This window comes from Balaenoptera musculus, chromosome 20 (genome assembly GCF_009873245.2).
Source record: "Balaenoptera musculus isolate JJ_BM4_2016_0621 chromosome 20, mBalMus1.pri.v3, whole genome shotgun sequence".
Taxonomy (NCBI): Eukaryota; Metazoa; Chordata; class Mammalia; order Artiodactyla; family Balaenopteridae; genus Balaenoptera; species Balaenoptera musculus.
This window is the reverse complement of record NC_045804.1, coordinates 19,222,845-19,240,550: the sequence shown is the minus strand read 5'-3', so window position 1 is coordinate 19,240,550 and position 17,706 is coordinate 19,222,845. Positions and strand designations below refer to the sequence as shown.

The 17,706-nt window shown below is 47.6% G+C and overlaps 1 protein-coding gene across 1 annotated transcript; it reads left to right on the top strand.

Moving 5' to 3' along the window:
- The first annotated feature begins 1,201 nt into the window (after positions 1–1,201).
- On the top strand, positions 1,202–12,453 carry GSDMB (gasdermin B). The gene is given in 12 exon segments (XM_036837630.1): positions 1,202–1,439; positions 4,492–4,669; positions 6,485–6,656; positions 7,378–7,462; positions 8,231–8,253; positions 8,256–8,274; positions 9,590–9,615; positions 10,350–10,511; positions 10,616–10,693; positions 11,379–11,442; positions 11,803–11,873; positions 12,310–12,453. Coding segments are annotated over 12 exon segments (1,260 nt in total).
- The last annotated feature ends 5,253 nt before the right edge of the window (positions 12,454–17,706 follow it).

The following is a 17,706-nucleotide window of genomic DNA, read 5'->3' as shown; positions in this document are numbered from 1 at the left end:
GGGCCCTGGGCACAGCCTTTCCATATACCCAGATGAATTCCTAGGTGGGGAGTGAGTTGAGAGTTGGCCACTATGATGGGGGCAGGGGCAGAGAAGGGAGCATGGGTGAGTAGGTGCCTGGGCTAGCCGGAAGGGACTTAGGGGAAGGTGGCCAGGAAGACTGTGACGGGTGATCTGGCCTCAGGAGGGTGGCAAAGGAGCCTAAAGAAAGGGAAGGAGATGTCAAAAGGAAGGAGATGTAGAATGATTGATGGAAGGGGAAAGAGTAAGAAGGATTTGGAGGAAAGAGAGCCCGAAGGGTCCAACGTGGTGGGGACACAAGAGCTGCTGCTGAATAGAAATGGGGGAGGAGAAGCTGTGTCAGGCTGGCCCGGTGGTGGGCCTGTGGAGGGTCCCGCAGGGCAGGCAAGATGGAGACAAAAGTAGACCAGGAGAGGGTGAAGGGGAGAGTGGGTGGAGGGAGATGCCCCAGGTGGGGTTTTGGGATTCATTTTATTTTACCAAGTATAAGGGGACCCTTCAGAAGTTGACCAGAAACTGAGGAGACAGGACTTGGGGGTGGGGGGCTGTCCAGAGCACCTAGCTCCAAGCCACTCTGAGTACAAAGGTAGAGTGCTACCTTTTCTCTTTTGTTTCCTTCTGTGGCCAGTTTATGACCATCTCACTGGGAAATGGTTGGTAGGGGCAACCATCCAACTGCCTTGCAGAACAGGAAAGGGGGGGAGGCCCAGGAGTCAGAGCCAAGCGAGTCATCTGTTGGGGTTGGTAATGTGAGGTCCGGCAGTCATGCCCCCCATCTCTTCCTGGGTCCTCTTCATCAGCACTGGTGAGGGTCTGGCTGGGGATGGTGGGCCTGCCTTCCCACCCATCAGGCCCCTCTGAGCAAGGGGCAACTCTGCTGTGGGAGATGCAGAAAACAGATCTAGCTTTCCTTCTGGGGCAATCACCACTCCATCTTTCCTCCAGAAGGGTTCCACAAGGGGCAGAGGAGAATCCGGCATTTGTGATGGCCATCCCACCTTAGTGTGTAGTGACCACCACACCTTGTGGAAACAGGGAATGCAAACCGTTCTGGGTGGCCTAGAACTTTTGGATCTTTCTTGACCCCAAGCTGCCAAAGGTAGAAGATTTAAAAACCTGAACCAGTATTTCCCTCCCCCAAACTGCAATGGGCTTCCTTTTCCCAGTTGGTCCAGGCACCATGCTCGCGGTATTTGAGAAAATCGCAAGAGCTGTGGTCCAACACATGGACGCTGGTGGGGATATGATTGCTGTCAGAGGCCTCATTGATGCTGACAGATTCCACTGCTTCTATCTGGTGAAGGAGAGGAGACGTTTCTTCAGATACCAATATGATAAGAGAGACCTCACCCTGTAGGACATCCTGGAGATGGACAAGGGTGAAGGGCTGTTTGATAAGCTGGCTCCTGGGCTCCAAGGTCAGTATGAGGTGGGTGAGAGACTTTGCCCACGCCTACGCTACCCCACTGTCAACACCCCATTGCTATCAACGAGGTCAGCCAGTCAAAAAAGAAATCGTGGTATTTGTATGTACACGTCCATACACCTCAATTTAAGAAATGTACGGGAGAGCTGCATGGGGAGAAGGGAATAGGGGAAATGGAAATTTATTTTTATTGGAAACTCTTCTTAAATAGTCGTCTTTCCTATTTTTTTCCTTTGTAAATAATTTGCTTTTAAATTAGCTGAGGTCTTCTCATGTGTTTATAATGTTTATCATTTAAATGGATAATTAAATGGAGGCAGTTTGCTTAGTGGTTAGGAAAGGACTCAGTCTTTAGAATTGGGGGCATCTGGCTTCGAAACCTGGCTCTGCCACACTTACCAGCTGGGTAACCTCTGGACAAGTGGTTTTATCTAAGTTTGTTTCCTCATCTGTCAACTCAAGAAGACTGTTGCAAGAATCAAAAGAGAGAAATTACGTAAATCATTTACCACAGTGCCTGCAAGAAGGAGCATTCAATAAAAGTTCGCCTCAATCATTCTACTGGTGGCGGTTATTATTATTATCCCTTTCTGTTCCTGGAGATCATGGCTGAATGGGAAGTTGCTGGTGAGCAGAACTCCCTTAAGGGCTCAAAGGCCTTAGTAGAGAAGTCTGTTCCATCCCCCTGCTTCCAAGCTCAGCGACTCCTGGGGTTTCTTGGGTTTCAGAAGCCCCAGGATAGGTGCTGATGAACCCTCACTTGGAGACTTATTGCAGCATCTCATGCCTCATGGTGAGGAGTTTTACAGCTCAGACATCTCTGCCAAAGCCCATTTGGGTCTCACCAAGAGATGGAAAAGAATTCTAACACCACTGTATAGTTTTAGAGTACCTGCCACGTGCCTGGTACTGCTGTTATGTGACCAAGAGCAGTGCCCAGAATACTCTGAGGTGGTGGGCTTTTCCACAAGTGGGGTTTAAGTGAGCCAGGGACTTTAGGAAATTTTCAGATTAGTATTTTTCAAAGACTCTGAGTCAATTCTCTGAAACGAGAATTGCCAAGAGTCAATTTACTAAAAGCTAATTCTCAACAACAACAAAAAAAATGACAAGTTCACTGGAAACAAGAAAACTTTAAAGCAAGACTAGGATGTTTTGCAGTGATCATATTACTCCCCAGGGGCAGGTGCAAGTTTAATTATGGAAAAAAAAATTTGACTAAGAAGTCAGTTAACTTCCTTTAAGGGAAAGTCTATCTGTTTGCATAAAAAATTTCAGACGGAGAGGTGAAACCAAACTAAAAAAATCCTTAAGGATGAGGTGAACTGGTAATTTAAATTGATTTTCAGCGACTTGGCCTGCTCCCTTTTCAAACAGATTATTATTTTTTTAACTATATGGTGTAGATGGTGTACATAGTTGTTTTTTGTTTTAATTAACTAAAGTCCATACTTTATTCAGATTTCCTTAGTTTTTATCTAGTGTCCTTTTTCTGTTCCAGGATCCCATCTAGGACATCATGTTACATGTAGTTGTCACGTCTCCTTTGGCTCCTCTTTGACTTTCCTTGTTTTTGATGGCCTTGACAGTTTTGAGGAGTACTGGTCAGGCGTATTGTAGGACACCCCTTGGACTGGAATTTGTCTGATTTTTTTTCTTATGGATAGACCTAGGTACTGGGTTTGGGGGAGGAAGACTGCAGAGGTAAAGTGCTGTTCCCATCACATCATATCAAGGTTATGTACTATCAACATGACTTATCACTGTTGATGTTGACCTTGGTCAGCTGGCTGAGGTAGTGCCTGTCGGGTTTCTCCACTGTCAAGGTACTCTTTCCCCCTGCCCCTCCTCCATACTGTTTTATTGATTGGTTGATTGATTGCTGCACCGCGCGGCTTGCAGGATCTTAGTTCCCTGACCAGGGATTGAACCCATGCCCCCTGCAGTGGAAGCCCAGAGTCCTAACTACCGGACCGCCAGGGAATTCCCCCATACTGTATTCTTTGTGTGCATAAGGTTTGATTTTTCTTTCTCTCTGATAAAGTACACACAAACTTTTACGTTACTCAAGAAACAATTGGGCCCTGAGACGTTAGCGTCACACACACAGGACTGATTTCAGGCACTATTTCTAGGTCTGTCATATTTCCACCAGTTTCAAAATGCATTTCTTCTCTGTAAATCCGGCCCTGTCCCCAAAATCCAGCAGTAGAAGCTCTCCCTGCTCTGTAGGCTCAGAACTGGGAGGTCTGAGAGAAGGTCTCTCAGCCTGGCAGCATCTCCACATATGCTCCACTAACTCCAGGGCAGCAACTGACTTGGAGTCCACGCCCTTATGCAAGGCCTTATGCAAGGCTGGGCAGAGTCCACTTGGGTGGGCAACTTTCCAGACTTGCCTCACTTTGCACCTGCACAGTTCACACAAACACAGAGACTGAACCCTGCTTAACTTTTATTTCCCCAAGGTCAGGGGCTCCTAATTCTTCCACTTTACTTTTCCTTGTCTCATTTCAGCCTCTCAAATAGTTATATAGGACTAGCTCACATTTACTGAACATTTAGTATGTGTGCCAGGCACTCCGTTAAGTGCTTAACTGCATTAGTTTATTTAATTTCTTCAAGCATGGGAAGTAGGTACTATTAATATTTCTCCTTCTATAGAGATTTCCCTGGTGGTCCAGTGGTTAAGACAACGAGCTTCCATTGCAGGGGGCAGGGGTTCGATCCCTGGTCAGGGAACTAAGGTCCCACATGCTGCAGGCCGTGGCCAAAAAAAAAAAAATTCTCCTTCTATAGATGAGGAAACAGATTCAGAGGTGATGTGACTTATCCAAGGTCATTTAGTAAGAAGGTGGCAGAGTGGGCTCCAGGCATGATGACTTCTGGTGAGAACAGCATTGGCTGGAGAGCCACGGCTGGAAGAATTCCTCAGAAGGGAAGGGGATCGTGGAGGGGAGCCCAGGACGGGGTGCACCAGGGAGGATTTTCTAGAGAGAGATCTTTTTGGGTCAGCCTCAATGTGACGTTTACCTTTCTCTTTCCAGGTCAAGAGGTTAAGTCCCAAGTTATGGACAGCGCAGACTCAAAGGGAAGTTTGACAGTGAAATTACCCAAAGAAAAAACACTTGAAGTGGGAATAACATTCTCCAGGTTCCCGGAGCAGGGCATCGAGTTATCAAAGACCCGGATACTCCAGAAATTCCTGGATTCTCTTAAGAACAAGTGAGGCTGGACGCAGGCAGCAGGGGGAGGGAGAGAGGGAGAAGCCCATTTTGGGCACCAAGGGCGTCTGAAGTGGGGGGCCCCTGGCTGGTGCAGCCTCCCACTCCCTACTCCCAGCTCTCCCCATCCCACTGCTTCACTCAAGCATGCCCTCCTCTTCTCCACACTCAGGAAGCCTTCTCATTCTTCCAGGATCAGCCTCCAGGAGCCCTTCTTCTGAGGTCCTCAATTCACTCATTTCCCTGCTGTCCTCCAGGGTGATTGATTACTCGGGCTTGGACCAAAACTGGCTGGTTTCAAGAGGCCACTCTCTTCTGTTTTCCTATACTGTGCTGCCCAAATCTGTATTTTGTGCCTGTTTCACTCTGCCTTGCGGTAAGCCAGTGGTTTCCATGTTCCCTCCCCTCACTGCACTAAGAACAACTTGTGACCAGGGACTGACTTTACTAACCTCTCTGTTTATCCCCAGCACATGGTAAGTACTTGGTAAGAGAGCTGAAGTGAAGCCCTATGAAATCAAAGCACCCCCGTTGAACATTTCCTGCACAGGAAGTGCCACCAGCCCACCCCACCAGGGTGGCACCAATCAAGTGCCACAGAAGTTCTGATAGCTGAGGGCATGGTCCTTCCAAGGGACTTAGAGGGATATCACCAGCCTTCCTCCTCAGCAGTCACGTTGTGGTTGGTATTGGTGTCTTCTTCCCTAGCTGCAATTGTTGGAAAGTGTGGATGGGTTGGGGGAAGGGGCCCCACCGCTCTCCTGGGCTAGCCCTCCCTGAGCAGGGTGGATGCCTTTTGTTTTTCCTTTTTAATTAAAAACTGAAAGCCTTACAGTGAAATTGTACTGGTCCTTTGAACTACCCCTACCCACCACGGTATTGCTGGGGAGGGGGCTTTTGCAGTTTTTCTGAGGGAACTCAATTTTTCTAGCATGCCTGTTGTTTCTAGAGTGAAGCTATATGGAATGTGTAAATAGAGTTGTGTGGGGGAGGGTAGGTAGAGGAAGATCTGCTCAGGCAAGAATGTAGGACTTTCTTGGGGGTCTTTTGGTTGCGAATACCAGAAGTTCCATCAGGTAGGGAGGGAGGTAGATTTATACATGTATTTATATTTGGCTGCTCGGGGTCTTAGTTGTGGCATGCATGCGGGATCTAGTTCCCTGACCAGGGATTGAACCCGGGCCCCCTGCATTGGGAGTGTGGAGTCTTAACTGCTGGACCACCAGGGAAGTCCCCCATCAGGCTGTTTTAAGTCACCAAATGAATTTCTTTATGGAATCAGAGATGCCTCATGGACCCCCAAGGGTGGACAATTCAACCAGGCCCCAGAGACCAGTGCAGGGAGTCGGAGCCCCTTCTCAGAGAAGGGAGTGTTGTGGACTGGGCAGATACCTATCTCAGTGCCATGGGAAGAGCACAAGCTTTGGACTCATACAGACTGGGGTTTGTATCCCAGTTATACATTTATTAGCTGTATGAACCTGGACCATTCACGACCTGTCTCTAAGCCTCAATTTCATCATATGAAAAACGGATGCAATCCTGCCTACATCATAGCGGGGTGGTGAGGGTTAAATGAAATGACGCGTGAAGTATCTCACAGTTCTGGCACACTGTAATCTTCCAGAAATGCTAGCGGGTTCCCTTCCCACTTTGCACCCCGTTCCCGCCCACAGTGGGTAAAGTGAACTGGGACGGGGGTGCTGTGGTCTTCCGGCCTCAGAGGCACTTAGTCTCAAATAGAAATGAGCTGCTGGAGAGGGAGAAATGTCCCTGGGAGGTGGGGCCCCTCTCGTTCCCCCTTTACTCCCTCCAGAAAGCTGAAGAGGAAACTGCCCCCTACGTTCCAACCAATCCAGGCGATGAGAGAAGACCTTTATCTAGTGACGGAAACGCTGAAGACCACAAAGACTGTAATCCTGAAAAGTGAAAAGCAGTATATTTTTGGGGACCCGATGAAATGTTTTGGTCTCCAATATGAACACAAGGTTAGGATCCTGGGAGGTGGGGACTGTGGGAGAGCCAGCCTGGCTCACCCACTGCAGGTCAGGGGCTGCCAGCCCAGCCGCCGCGCTCTTCAGCTCTTCCTTTAGACCTCTCTGAGCAGTCTTGCCTGCTCCTTGGCCTTCTTACGACTTCTCTTCTTGCCCCAAGAAAGTCTGTGTGGCATCACTCAGTCTCTCCCCTGTTACTCTCTAGTGGTGCTCTGTCTTCATTTGCTTCATAGCGCTTCCCACGGTTCATAGTTACACGGGTGTTTTTTGCTTGTTCATTGTCTTCCTCCCTTTCCAGGAGGCAGGAGGGCAGAAGCCACGATGCCTGGAACAAAACAGGCATGTTTTGTCCTCCATAAAATTTTTTTTTTGGCCACGCCACGTGGCTTGCAGGATCTTAGTTCTCTGACCAGGGATCGAGCCCGGGCCCCTGGCAGTGAAAGCGCCAGGTCCTAACCACTGGATGGCCAGGGAATTCCCCATAAATATTTGTTGAATGAAGTGGAAACAACATGAGTTTTGGGGTCAGATGCGGGTTCAAATTTCAGCTCTACTGCTGTGAAACGGGCTCATCTGCTGACCCTCTCAGAGCCTCGGTTCTCTCATCTGTAAAATGAGGATAAAAATGTCTACCTCCCAGGATTGTTTGGGAGATCAGGCAAGATAACTATGTCAAGCGCCTAGGGATCAATCAACCTGAGCTCCTTTTTCCTAGCACCAAACGGAAGTGACCATCACCCCTGAGAAGGTCCTGGGCTATCGAGTAAAGCAGCTCGTCTTCCCCAACGCAGAGAGTATGGGTACGCAAGGCCTGGTAGGGCGGGGTGGATGGGGGAGCCTGAACACATGAGTAGGGTGGCGGTCGATTCAGCTGGGGTCTGTGTCAGCCTGGAGGGGCCCTGGTGAGCTGGAAGGTGGGGGGAAGTTCCAGGGAATGAGAAGAAGGGTGATGAAGGGTCCTTGCTCAGACACCACTGACCCAGGATTTGCCCCAGCATGACACTAATTCTTCCCTAGAAGTGTTAACTCCCATCTCTCTCCCAGTATTTTTTTTTCTGTTGGAGGGCAGGGTGGGAAGGTTGGGGAGAAAGAGGACCTTACAGAGAGAGAACTGAGCTGTCTTTTAAAAAAAATTTTTTTTTTAATTTAATTTTTAAAATTATTTATTTATTTATTTATTTATTTATTTTTGGCTGCATTGGGTCTTCATTGCTGCACGCGGGCCCTCTCTAGTTGCTGAGAGCGGGGGCTGCTCTTCGTTGCGGTGCATGAGCTTCTTATTACAGAGCACGGGCTCTAGGCGTGGGGGCCCCAGTAGTTGTGGCTCGTGGGATCTAGAGCGCAGGCTCAGTAGTTGTGACTCATGGGCTCTAGAGCGCAGGCTCAGTAGTTGTGGCGCACAGGCCCAGTTGCTCCACAGCAAGTGGGATCCTCCTGGACCGGTGTCCGAACCCGTGTCCCCTGCATTGGCAGGCGGATTCTTAACCACTGTGCCACCGAGGAAGTCCCAGAACGGAGCTTTCTGATAACTGGTCTTTCTCTCTTTCTCTTTTTACAAACTGGTTTAGGTATTAGGTTTTCTCGGGCAAAAAAGAAAAATCCTTTCCAGAAGGTGAGTGAGCTTCTGGGCCTCCTGTTCATCATTCCAGAATGGGCAAGGATGCTATTTTTTTTTTTTAAATGACTTTTCTATTTATTTATTTATTTATTTATTTACAGCTGTGTTGGGTCTTCGTTTCTGTGCGAGGGCTTTCTCTAGTTGTGGCAAGTGGGGGCCACTCTTCGTTGTGGTGCGCGGGCCTCTCACTATCGCGGCCTCTCTTGTTGCGGAGCACAGGCTCCAGACGCGCAGGCTCAGTAACTGTGGCTCACGGGCCTAGTTGCTCCGCAGCATGTGGCATCTTCCCAGACCAGGGCTCGAACCCGTGTCCCCTGCATTGGCAGGCAGATTCTCAACCACTGCGCCACCAGGGAAGCCCCGAGGATACTATTTTTAAAAAGAGGATAACAAATGGCCTGGGATTATAGAGTTCTTAGTGCTAAGAATGTAATAGGATGCACCCAGGTGGGAACTGCGGTAAGGGCAGGAGAAAAATCTGCCTGTTGGAGAAGTAGGTTGGATTGCATGTTGACCTAGCGTTTCCAGGCTCCGCCAACTTTGACTTGCTCTGTGCAGGTCAGTGTGCTGGATCCTGGGCTCACAGCCCTTACAGAAGGGTTACTGGCCTAGGAAGCACACTTGAATTGCCTGGCCCGTTCTCACACAATAGCACCACCACTGAAAGGAGCACTGCACTAGGAGTCAGACGGTCTCAGGGCCTCGTCCTGGCTCTGCCACTCACTAGCTCCGCAGCCTCCTGAGCCATGGTTATGCTGACGTTAAAATGAACTAGGATTAGACCAGGAGATCCCTATGATTCTGAATGTGGCTTCCTCTGGAATTTCAGAGTCTTTCCCTGAATCCAATAAGGGTTGTACTGCCTAAAAGGCCTTGTGAAGGAGTAGAGAGAAGTCTAGATGGAGTAGAAAATTCAAGAAAAATTTCTGGAAGTTGTAGAAGTTGCAGGTTCAGTCCTGGCAAGGTCTTGCTAGCTCAGAAGAGACTAAAGTGCCATAACAGAGGAGTCAGGGGATAGATTCCAGTTCCTGCCCTGATCCAAATTTGCTGTGCGGCCCTCTCTGGGCTTCCATTTCTCCTTCAATCATCTAGGCATAATCCTATGCCTGCCTGTCTCTGAGGGTGTAGGAAGGGGTCTGTGAATATAGTGCTTTGTCATTTACACACAATGATGAGGATGCAGGCTCCCTGGCATGGGCAGTGAGGGCTCAGAGTCCAGAACTGAAAACTTCCACCACTGGGACAAGAAGGTCCACAGGTGGGTGGAGGTGACCTGAAGACTCTCTGAGATTATTCTTCCTCTCTGCAGAGAAAGATGGTGGTTCATCTTGGTTAGGTAAGGATGGAAGCCAGCTGTGTTCAGGGTAGCTGCACTCCTCACTCTTGAGCCCTCTGGCCTCAAGAAGTGCAGCTCAGGTGGGGCAGCTGAGTGTGTGTGAATGTGTGTGTATATGTGTGTGTGGCAGTGGAGCTCGTTGGGAGGACAAGGGTAGGGCAGTGCCCAAAGCAGGTTTCAACTTCAGTCTGGAGATTGCATCTGTCTCCTCTAAACACAGTGATTCTCATTGGTTGTAGACATCACCTGGGGGGAACTTTAAAAGTAGTGATACCTGAGTCCCACCTCTAGAAATTCTGACTTAAGTGATCTGGGGGTGTGGCCTGGCCTGGGCATCGGGTCTGGGCACTCCCCAGGGGATTCTCATGCACAGTCAAAGCTGAGAACCACTGCTCTAACTTCCTCTAAATCCTCACTACTCCTGCTGGGGCCCAAAGCTTGTACTCTGAATGGAAAGGACGACATAAGCTTTGATTTCCTGCAGATGGAGAAGAATTGGGGGTTGGTACAAGACTGAGGGTGAGTTGGGGAGGTGGAAGTGGGGTCGGCGGGAGGCAATGCTGGTGGGTGTCTGGGAAGAAGGATGCTTCATTTAACAGGAAAAGACTAGAAGAAGGGAAGATACAGAAAGGTGGTCTCCAGAAGAAAGATAGATAAAGAATGGGGTCTGGGGGGCCTTGGTAATGGAGCTTGCTAGGCTGGGTGGGTGGGGTTCTTAATTTCTGCCTCTACTGGGAAGTCCTTGAGTTTGGAGGATTTCCCAAGCGTGAAGGAGAGGATGCAGGACATGGTGCAAGTCCTCCAGGATCCGACTGAGGAGGGGCGAAAAGAGGTGCTAAGCTGCTTCACCAAGTGCCTCAGCAAGGATGAAGAGCTGCAGGGTCTAGAGCGAAGGGTAAGAGGCCCAAGGAAGAACTGGGGCAGGGAGAGGGAGGAGCCAGTGGGGAGACAACCTGCTATAATGGGACCGGGCTTATCTCCCCCATCTCCTGGTCCTAGGCGCCTGAGGTCCGGCGCTCTGGGGAGCTACAGATGGAAGACCCAGCAGGTTCTGTCATATGCAGCCTTTTTTAAAAAATTATTTATTTATTTATTTATTTATTTTTGGCTGTGTTGGGTCTTCGTTTCTGTGCGAGGGCTTTCTCTAGTTGCGGCAAGCGGGGGCCACTCTTCATCGCGGTGCACGGGCCTCTCACTATCGCGGCCTCTCTTGTTGCGGAGCACAGGCTCCAGTCGCGCAGGCTCAGTAGTTGTGGCTCACGGGCCCAGTTGCTCTGCGGCATGCGGGATCTTCCCAGACCAGGGCTCGAACCCGTGTCCCCTGCATTGGCAGGCAGACTCTCAACCACTGCGCCACCAGGGAAGCCCCATATGCAGCCTTTTTAACGCCGCTCAGATCTTTTTTTTTTTTAAACAATGAATTTTATTTTTTTTATACAGCGGTTTCTTATTGGTTATCTACTTTATACATATTAGTGTATACATGTCAATCCCGATCTCCCAATTCATCCCCCCCCCCACCCCCGCTTTCCCCTCTTGGTGTCCATATGTTTGTTCTCGTCTGTGTCTCGATTTCTGCCTTGCAAACAGGTTTGTCTGTACCATTTTTCTAGATTCCACATTTATGCGTTAATATACGATATTTGTTTTTCTCTTTCTTACTTACTTCACTCTGTATGACAGTCTCTAGGTCCATCCACGTCTCTACAAATGACCCAATTTCGTTCCTTTTTATGGCTGAGTAATATTCCATTGTATATACCCTGCTGGCGTCTTGATAGAGGAGCACACAGAAGCCATTTCGGATTTCCTGGATGACTTGATGGGTGAGGAGGGGTTTGGATGTAAGCTGGTGTGGAGGAAATGCTGAGCAGAGGGGCCTGTGGGGAATCAAATCTTGGGAGGAAGGGGGTATACACTGCCTTTTACATTTTGTGAGGCACAGAACTTCACACTTCAGACACTAGCCATCTTTCCCAGGCCAGGGATTGAGGGAGGGCCTCCTCTTCCCCTACGACCTCCTGCAGGCTAAGAGGAAAGCAGGAGCCCTTTGGAAGAACCCCCATCTAGCACTCCTGGGGGCTCTCTGGAACCTCTGATGCTTGTCCCAGGTCTCACCAGACAGTGAAGCCCCATCCCACCACGTGCCTCGCCTCTCTACCAACCACCCTCTTTTTTGCCCCCAGAGCTGTCTGAGGAGGGGCAGCTTGTTGCTGAGGCCCTAGATAAGGGGACCCTGCCCCTTTTGAAGGACAAGGTAAGACAGCCTGGGCTGAGGGCCCAGGTCCTAGTGGAAGTGAATGCCCATGCTCTCAAGGGATCCAGAAGTCCCAGTGACCAGTCCCTTCCTACTTCATAGTCCTCTGCCAGCTGTCTGTTCAGCTGGTTTGTGGCAATTCCCTGGATATACAGTTTCCAGGACAATTTGGGATGGGCTTTTTAGGCTCTGTTGCTTGCCTATGGGCAAGAAAGGGGGTGGAAAACTGTTAGTCCCAGGAGGGCAGTTGGCCCCATCTTGACTGATCAGCAGCGCCTGTCACTATGTTGAGAGTTTGAGGGTCTCCAGGCAAGAGTGCCATGGTGGATTGCTACGTCTGCCGTGGGCTCAGGATTAAGGAGTGCGGCCAAATATTTGCCATTTCTGGTATATTTCCTTGTTTCTAGATTTTACAGTTTGGTGTGTTTCCTTCCAGGTAGAGCCTATCCTGGAGCAGAACTGGGGTGAGCAGCCCCGTGATGTGGACTGTGACCCTGAGGCACGGACTCTCTGTGCCCTCTACGTTGTTGTCTCCATCCTGCTGCAGCTGGGTGAGAAGCCTACCTCTCTGTTTTCCTAATACCATGTCAGCTCTTTTTTAAAAAATTATTTATTTATTTATTATTTATTTTTGGCTGCGTTGGGTCTTTGTTGCTGTGCGCGGGCTTTCTCTAGTTGGGGCGAGCAGGGGCTACCCTTCGTTGTGGTGCGCGAGCTTCTCACTGCGGTGGCTTCTCTTGTTGCGAAGCACGGGCTCTAGGCTTGGAGGCTTCAGTAGTTGTGGCACACGGGCTTAGTTGCTCCACGGCATGTGGGATCTTTCCAGACCAGGGCTCAAACCCGTGTCCCCTGCATTGGCAGGCGGATTCTTAACCACTGCGCCACCAGGGAAGCCCCTCCTGTCAGCTCTTTAAGCATTCTCCCCACAAGCCTCTGGGTGCTCCCCTCCCCAGTCCATTCTCACCATCCCTATTCCCAATCACCAGAATGATGTCTTTAAAACAAGCCGCTATTTTTTGATACATCCCATTCACCATGATAATGTCCAAAAATCAGCCTGGATTGTATGATTAAAAGTGGCAGATTGATCATATTAATTTCCTCTCCCTCTTGAAATCTCACTAAATGACAATAAAGCGATGGAAAAGATAGAAACCCACAAGAATAAAGAGAATTAGGCAGCAGATAAGGGATTTCAACACATCTTTGGAAGCAAGAAAGCAATTATAGGAGTGCAAGCTAGGAGGCATGGGACTGAGGGACGTGGAGGAGTGTAGGAGGAGACTGCTGGTTTTCATCATAAGCCTTTTAGTTCTATGTAACATTTTTCAAGACAATGTAATTAAAAGAAAAAGAAATATATATTTGTTGTAAAGCATTTCAGATATTTCTCAAAGTCAAAGGTAAAGGTAACCTGTGATCTCCCTTCTCCCTTTAATATAACCACTATTAACATTTTGGGGTATGTGAACATTTTTTCTATGGAGCAGTTTTAAAAATGGTAACTTAAACATGAAGCTAGGATGATATAGCATACATTTGTTTTGTATCTATCTTTTGAACTAGTTACTTTTACGTTTAAATTTGTAAAAATATTATATGCAACAGGAACTCTCGTAAGTGCTGTCGGAGTGTAGCTTGGTCCACCACTTTGGAAAACTGTTTACCAGTATCTACTAAAGCTAAACATATACCTATGACTCAGCAACTCCACTTCCTTGGCATATACCCAAGAGAAATGAATGCACGTGTTCACCAAAAGATTGCATGTACAGAAACGTTAAAATAAGAGCCAATATGGGAACATATTGTATGTGTATAACTGATTCACTTTGTTATAAAGCAGAAGCTAACACACCATTGTAAGGCAATTATACTTCAATAAAGATGTTTAAAAAAATAAATAAATAAGAGCCCCAAGCTGAAAACTATTCAAATGTCCAATAATATTAGTATGGATACATATATTGAGGTATACTTATGCAATAAAAGAGAACAAATTACTGCTACACGTAACAACATGGATGGTTCTCACAGACAGAATGCTGAGCAAATGAAGCCAACACAAAAACACATGGGTCCTCCGAGAAGTAGGTGCCGAAATGGAATCAGATACGCAAGAGACTTATTAGGGGGAAAGCCCGTGAAGAATAAAGGGAGGGGGAGCAGGAATCGGCATGGAAAACCTTCAAATCACAATGAAGATCTAAAACTTGGGAATGGAGAGGAGGAGGGAAAGACTAAGTAGGAAGAGTCTCAGATGGCAGCACAGTCTGAGGGTCTCAGCCAAGCCAACCTGAGCACAGGTGGTCTGCCGGAGGGCTCCCCATCAGGCAGAAGGGCCAGGCTCCAGTACCTCATACTCAGTCTTTGGCTGGATGTAGCCCCGGGGAGCTGGGGCTCAGAAGACAGATCTACAGCGGGGTAGGCTAGAGGTTCTCGGTCAACTCTGCTTCCCACAGCAGGTTCTCCTAAAGAAAATCCGGGTGGTACCCTCCATGGCCACCACAGTACTGTATGATTCCATTTATATGAGGCTCAGGAACAGGCAAAACTAAGCAATAGGGGTAGAAGTCAAAATAGTGGTTATCTTAGTGGGGACAGTAGTGACTGGGAAGGGGCGTGAGGGAATCTTCTGGAGTGCTGGAAATATATCAAGATTCATTGAGCTAACATTTAAGATCAGTATATGTTACTGTAAGTGTATTATATTCAATACATCAATAAAAGTCTTAAAAAACACGCAGCATATAACTCCATGTAAATGAAGTGAAAAACAAGCAAAACTACATGATGGTGGTAGATGTCAGAATAGTGGTTATCTCTGGGGCTTCCCTGGTGGCACAGTAGTTAAGACTCTGTGCTCCCAATGCTGGGGGACCGGGTTCGATCCCTGGTCAGGGAACTAGATCCCACATGCATGCTGCAACCAAGAGTTCTCATGCCACAAATAAAGAGTCCACATGCCGCAACTAAGGAGCCCTTGAGCCGCAACTAAGGAGACTGCCTACCGCAACTAAGACCCAGCGCAGCCAAAAAAGAAAAAAGAAAAAGAATAGTGGTTATCTCAGTGGGTGCAGTATTGCCTGGCAAGCGGCATGAGGGAATTTTCTGGGGCACTGGACATATTTCATATCTTGATCTGGATAGTGGTTACATGGATGTGTAACCATGTTTACATGTGTAAACATTTATTAAGGGCTTCCCTGGTGGCGCAGTGGTTGAGAGTCTGCCTGCCAATGCAGGGGACGCGGGTTCGAGCCCTGGTCTGGGAAGATCCCACATGCCGCGGAGCGACTGGGCCCGTGAGCCACAATTGCTGAGCCTGCGCATCTGGAGCCTGTGCTCCGCAGCCAGAGAGGCCGCGATAGTGAGAGGCCCGCGCACCGCGATGAAGAGTGGCCCCCACTTGCCGCAACCGGAGAAAGCCCTCGCACAGAAACGAAGACCCAAAACAGCCATAAAAAAATAAAAAAATAAAAAAAAAAAAAAAAAAAAAAAAACATTTATTAAGCTAAACACTTAAGATCTGCGCACTTTACTGTGAGTTTTTATCTCAATAAAAACTTTAAAAACATAATATATGCACGAGGACATATTTGAACAGTACAGAAGAATATAAACAAATTAAGTAAAAGTTTCCTTTCAAACCTCTGAACCCTATAACCTAGTCCCACTTCCTTGAGACACCCATATTAACAGTTTTAGTTTTTATTACAACTAAACATGATATTCTTATATTTATTCTTGATTTATTTATTTTTTAAAGTTTTTTTTTTCTTTTTTTGGTTGCATTGGGTCTTTTTTTTAATTTTTTAAAATTTGGTTTTTGGCTGCGTTGGGTCTTTGTTGCTGCACGTGGGCTTTCTCTAGTTGCAGTGAGCGGGGGCTACTCTTCATTGCGGTGTGCAGGCTTCTCCTTGCCGTGGCTTCTCTTGTTGCGGAGCACGGGCTCTAGGTGCGTGGGCTTCAGTAGTTGTGGCACGCGGGCTCAGCAGTTGCAGCGTGTGGGCTCCAGTAGTTGTGGCGTGCAGGCTCAGTAGTTGTGGCTCGCGGGCTTAGTTGCTCCGTGGCATGTGGGATCTTCCTGGACCAGGGATCGTTGCGGCACGCAGGATCTTCCTTGAGGCATGCGGGATCTTTCGTTGTGGCGTGCGGGCTTCTCTCTAGTTGTGGTGTGCAGGTTTTCTCTATCTAGTTGTGGTGTGTGGGCTCCAGGGCACGTGGGCTCTGTAGTTGTGGCACACGGGCTTAGTTGCCCCGTGGCATGGGGGATCTTAGTTCCCCGAGCAGGGATGGAACCTGCGTCCCCTGCATTGGAAGGTGGATTCTTTACCACTGGACCACGAGTGAAGTCCCTTGATTTATTAATTTTATTTTATTTATTGTTTATTTTAAGATTTTTTTTTTTGATGTGGACCATTTTTAAAGTCCTTATTGAACTTGCTACGATATTGCTTCTGTTTTATGTTTTGGTTTCTTGGCCCAGTGGCATGTGGGATCTTAGCTGCCCGACCAGGGATCAAACCCGCACTCCCTGCATTGGAAGGCAAAGTACTAACCAGGGAAGTCCCTGATTTATTAATTTTAGATAGTATCTATTGACTCCCCAGGATTAAGGATGAATACTGTGAAACAACAGACAATGAACAAGAAGTTCAAAGTAGGAAAAGTGTTATAAAAAAAATACAGGGTACTATGAGAGTGTTTAATAAAAGGTAACAGGGTGGTCCCCTCTTACCTCTGACAGTCCTTTTCCCTTTTCCTTAAATGCTGAGTCCAGCCATGCCGAACTATTGATCTTTTATTTGAACATGTCATGTACTTTACAATGACATGCTTTTTTAAATACAGGTTGCTTTCTCCCTCTGCCTGGATTACCTTCCCCCACCTTATCCATCTTTTAAGTTAAGGCTCAAATATCCCTTCCTCGGTAGTTATCCTAGTTTCCCAAAGGATTTGGTTACTTCTTCCTCTGTATGGACCAGAGCATGTTGAATACATTTCTATTAAGGCATTATCATATTGTACTGAAATTATTAATACATATGTCTGTTCCACTGATGTGAAAGTTTCTAGAGAACAGGGTTTACTTTAAGTTTTACTTTTACTAGGGCCCAGTAAACATTTGTTTTCTTCAAAAGTGCCTTTGAGTTGGGGGAAGTTTGGGAGACACACCCAGAACTTCATGAGGGTGGCTCAACCAGCTGTCACTAAGAATTTTTTTTCTTTTTTCTGTCCTCTCAGAGTGCCAGCAAGGGACTACCTGTCTAAGGGAGATTAAACTAACCTAGAAACCTGAGGCTCATATTTGATCTGCTGATTTCTCTCTCTTTTCATCTCACATTTCTGATTCTAGAGTGAAGTTCAATACATTAATTGCATAAGTCTGTAAGGAATTTCCTGCTCCAGAAGCTGAAACTGATGATAGAGATGGCTTTGAAATGGGGTCAGTTGGAATAGTCATTATCTGAGCTTGGAGGGACGTGGGAGATTCCAGTAACTCTTACTCATTCTTCAGAACTCTTAGCTCAAGCAATACCCCCTTCTGATAGTTTCTATATCTCTCCAGTCTGAGTCAGAGACCCTGTTTGGAAGGAAACCATTTTGGAGAAATGCTAGCTTAACCACCTTGGGTTAGATAAGATCCTTTAGAGTTGGATGTCAACAGGTATTGGAGAAGAGGGAAAACTACCTTGCAGGTAACAAACTGAGAAATTTATTGATTTTGCTCCTAAGATGGAGAAGAGGAACATTGAAAGGAGAGAGGATGGAGAAGGAGAGAAGCACAAGCAAGATGGAGAGAGGCTGAGACTGGATGAAGCAGTAAAAA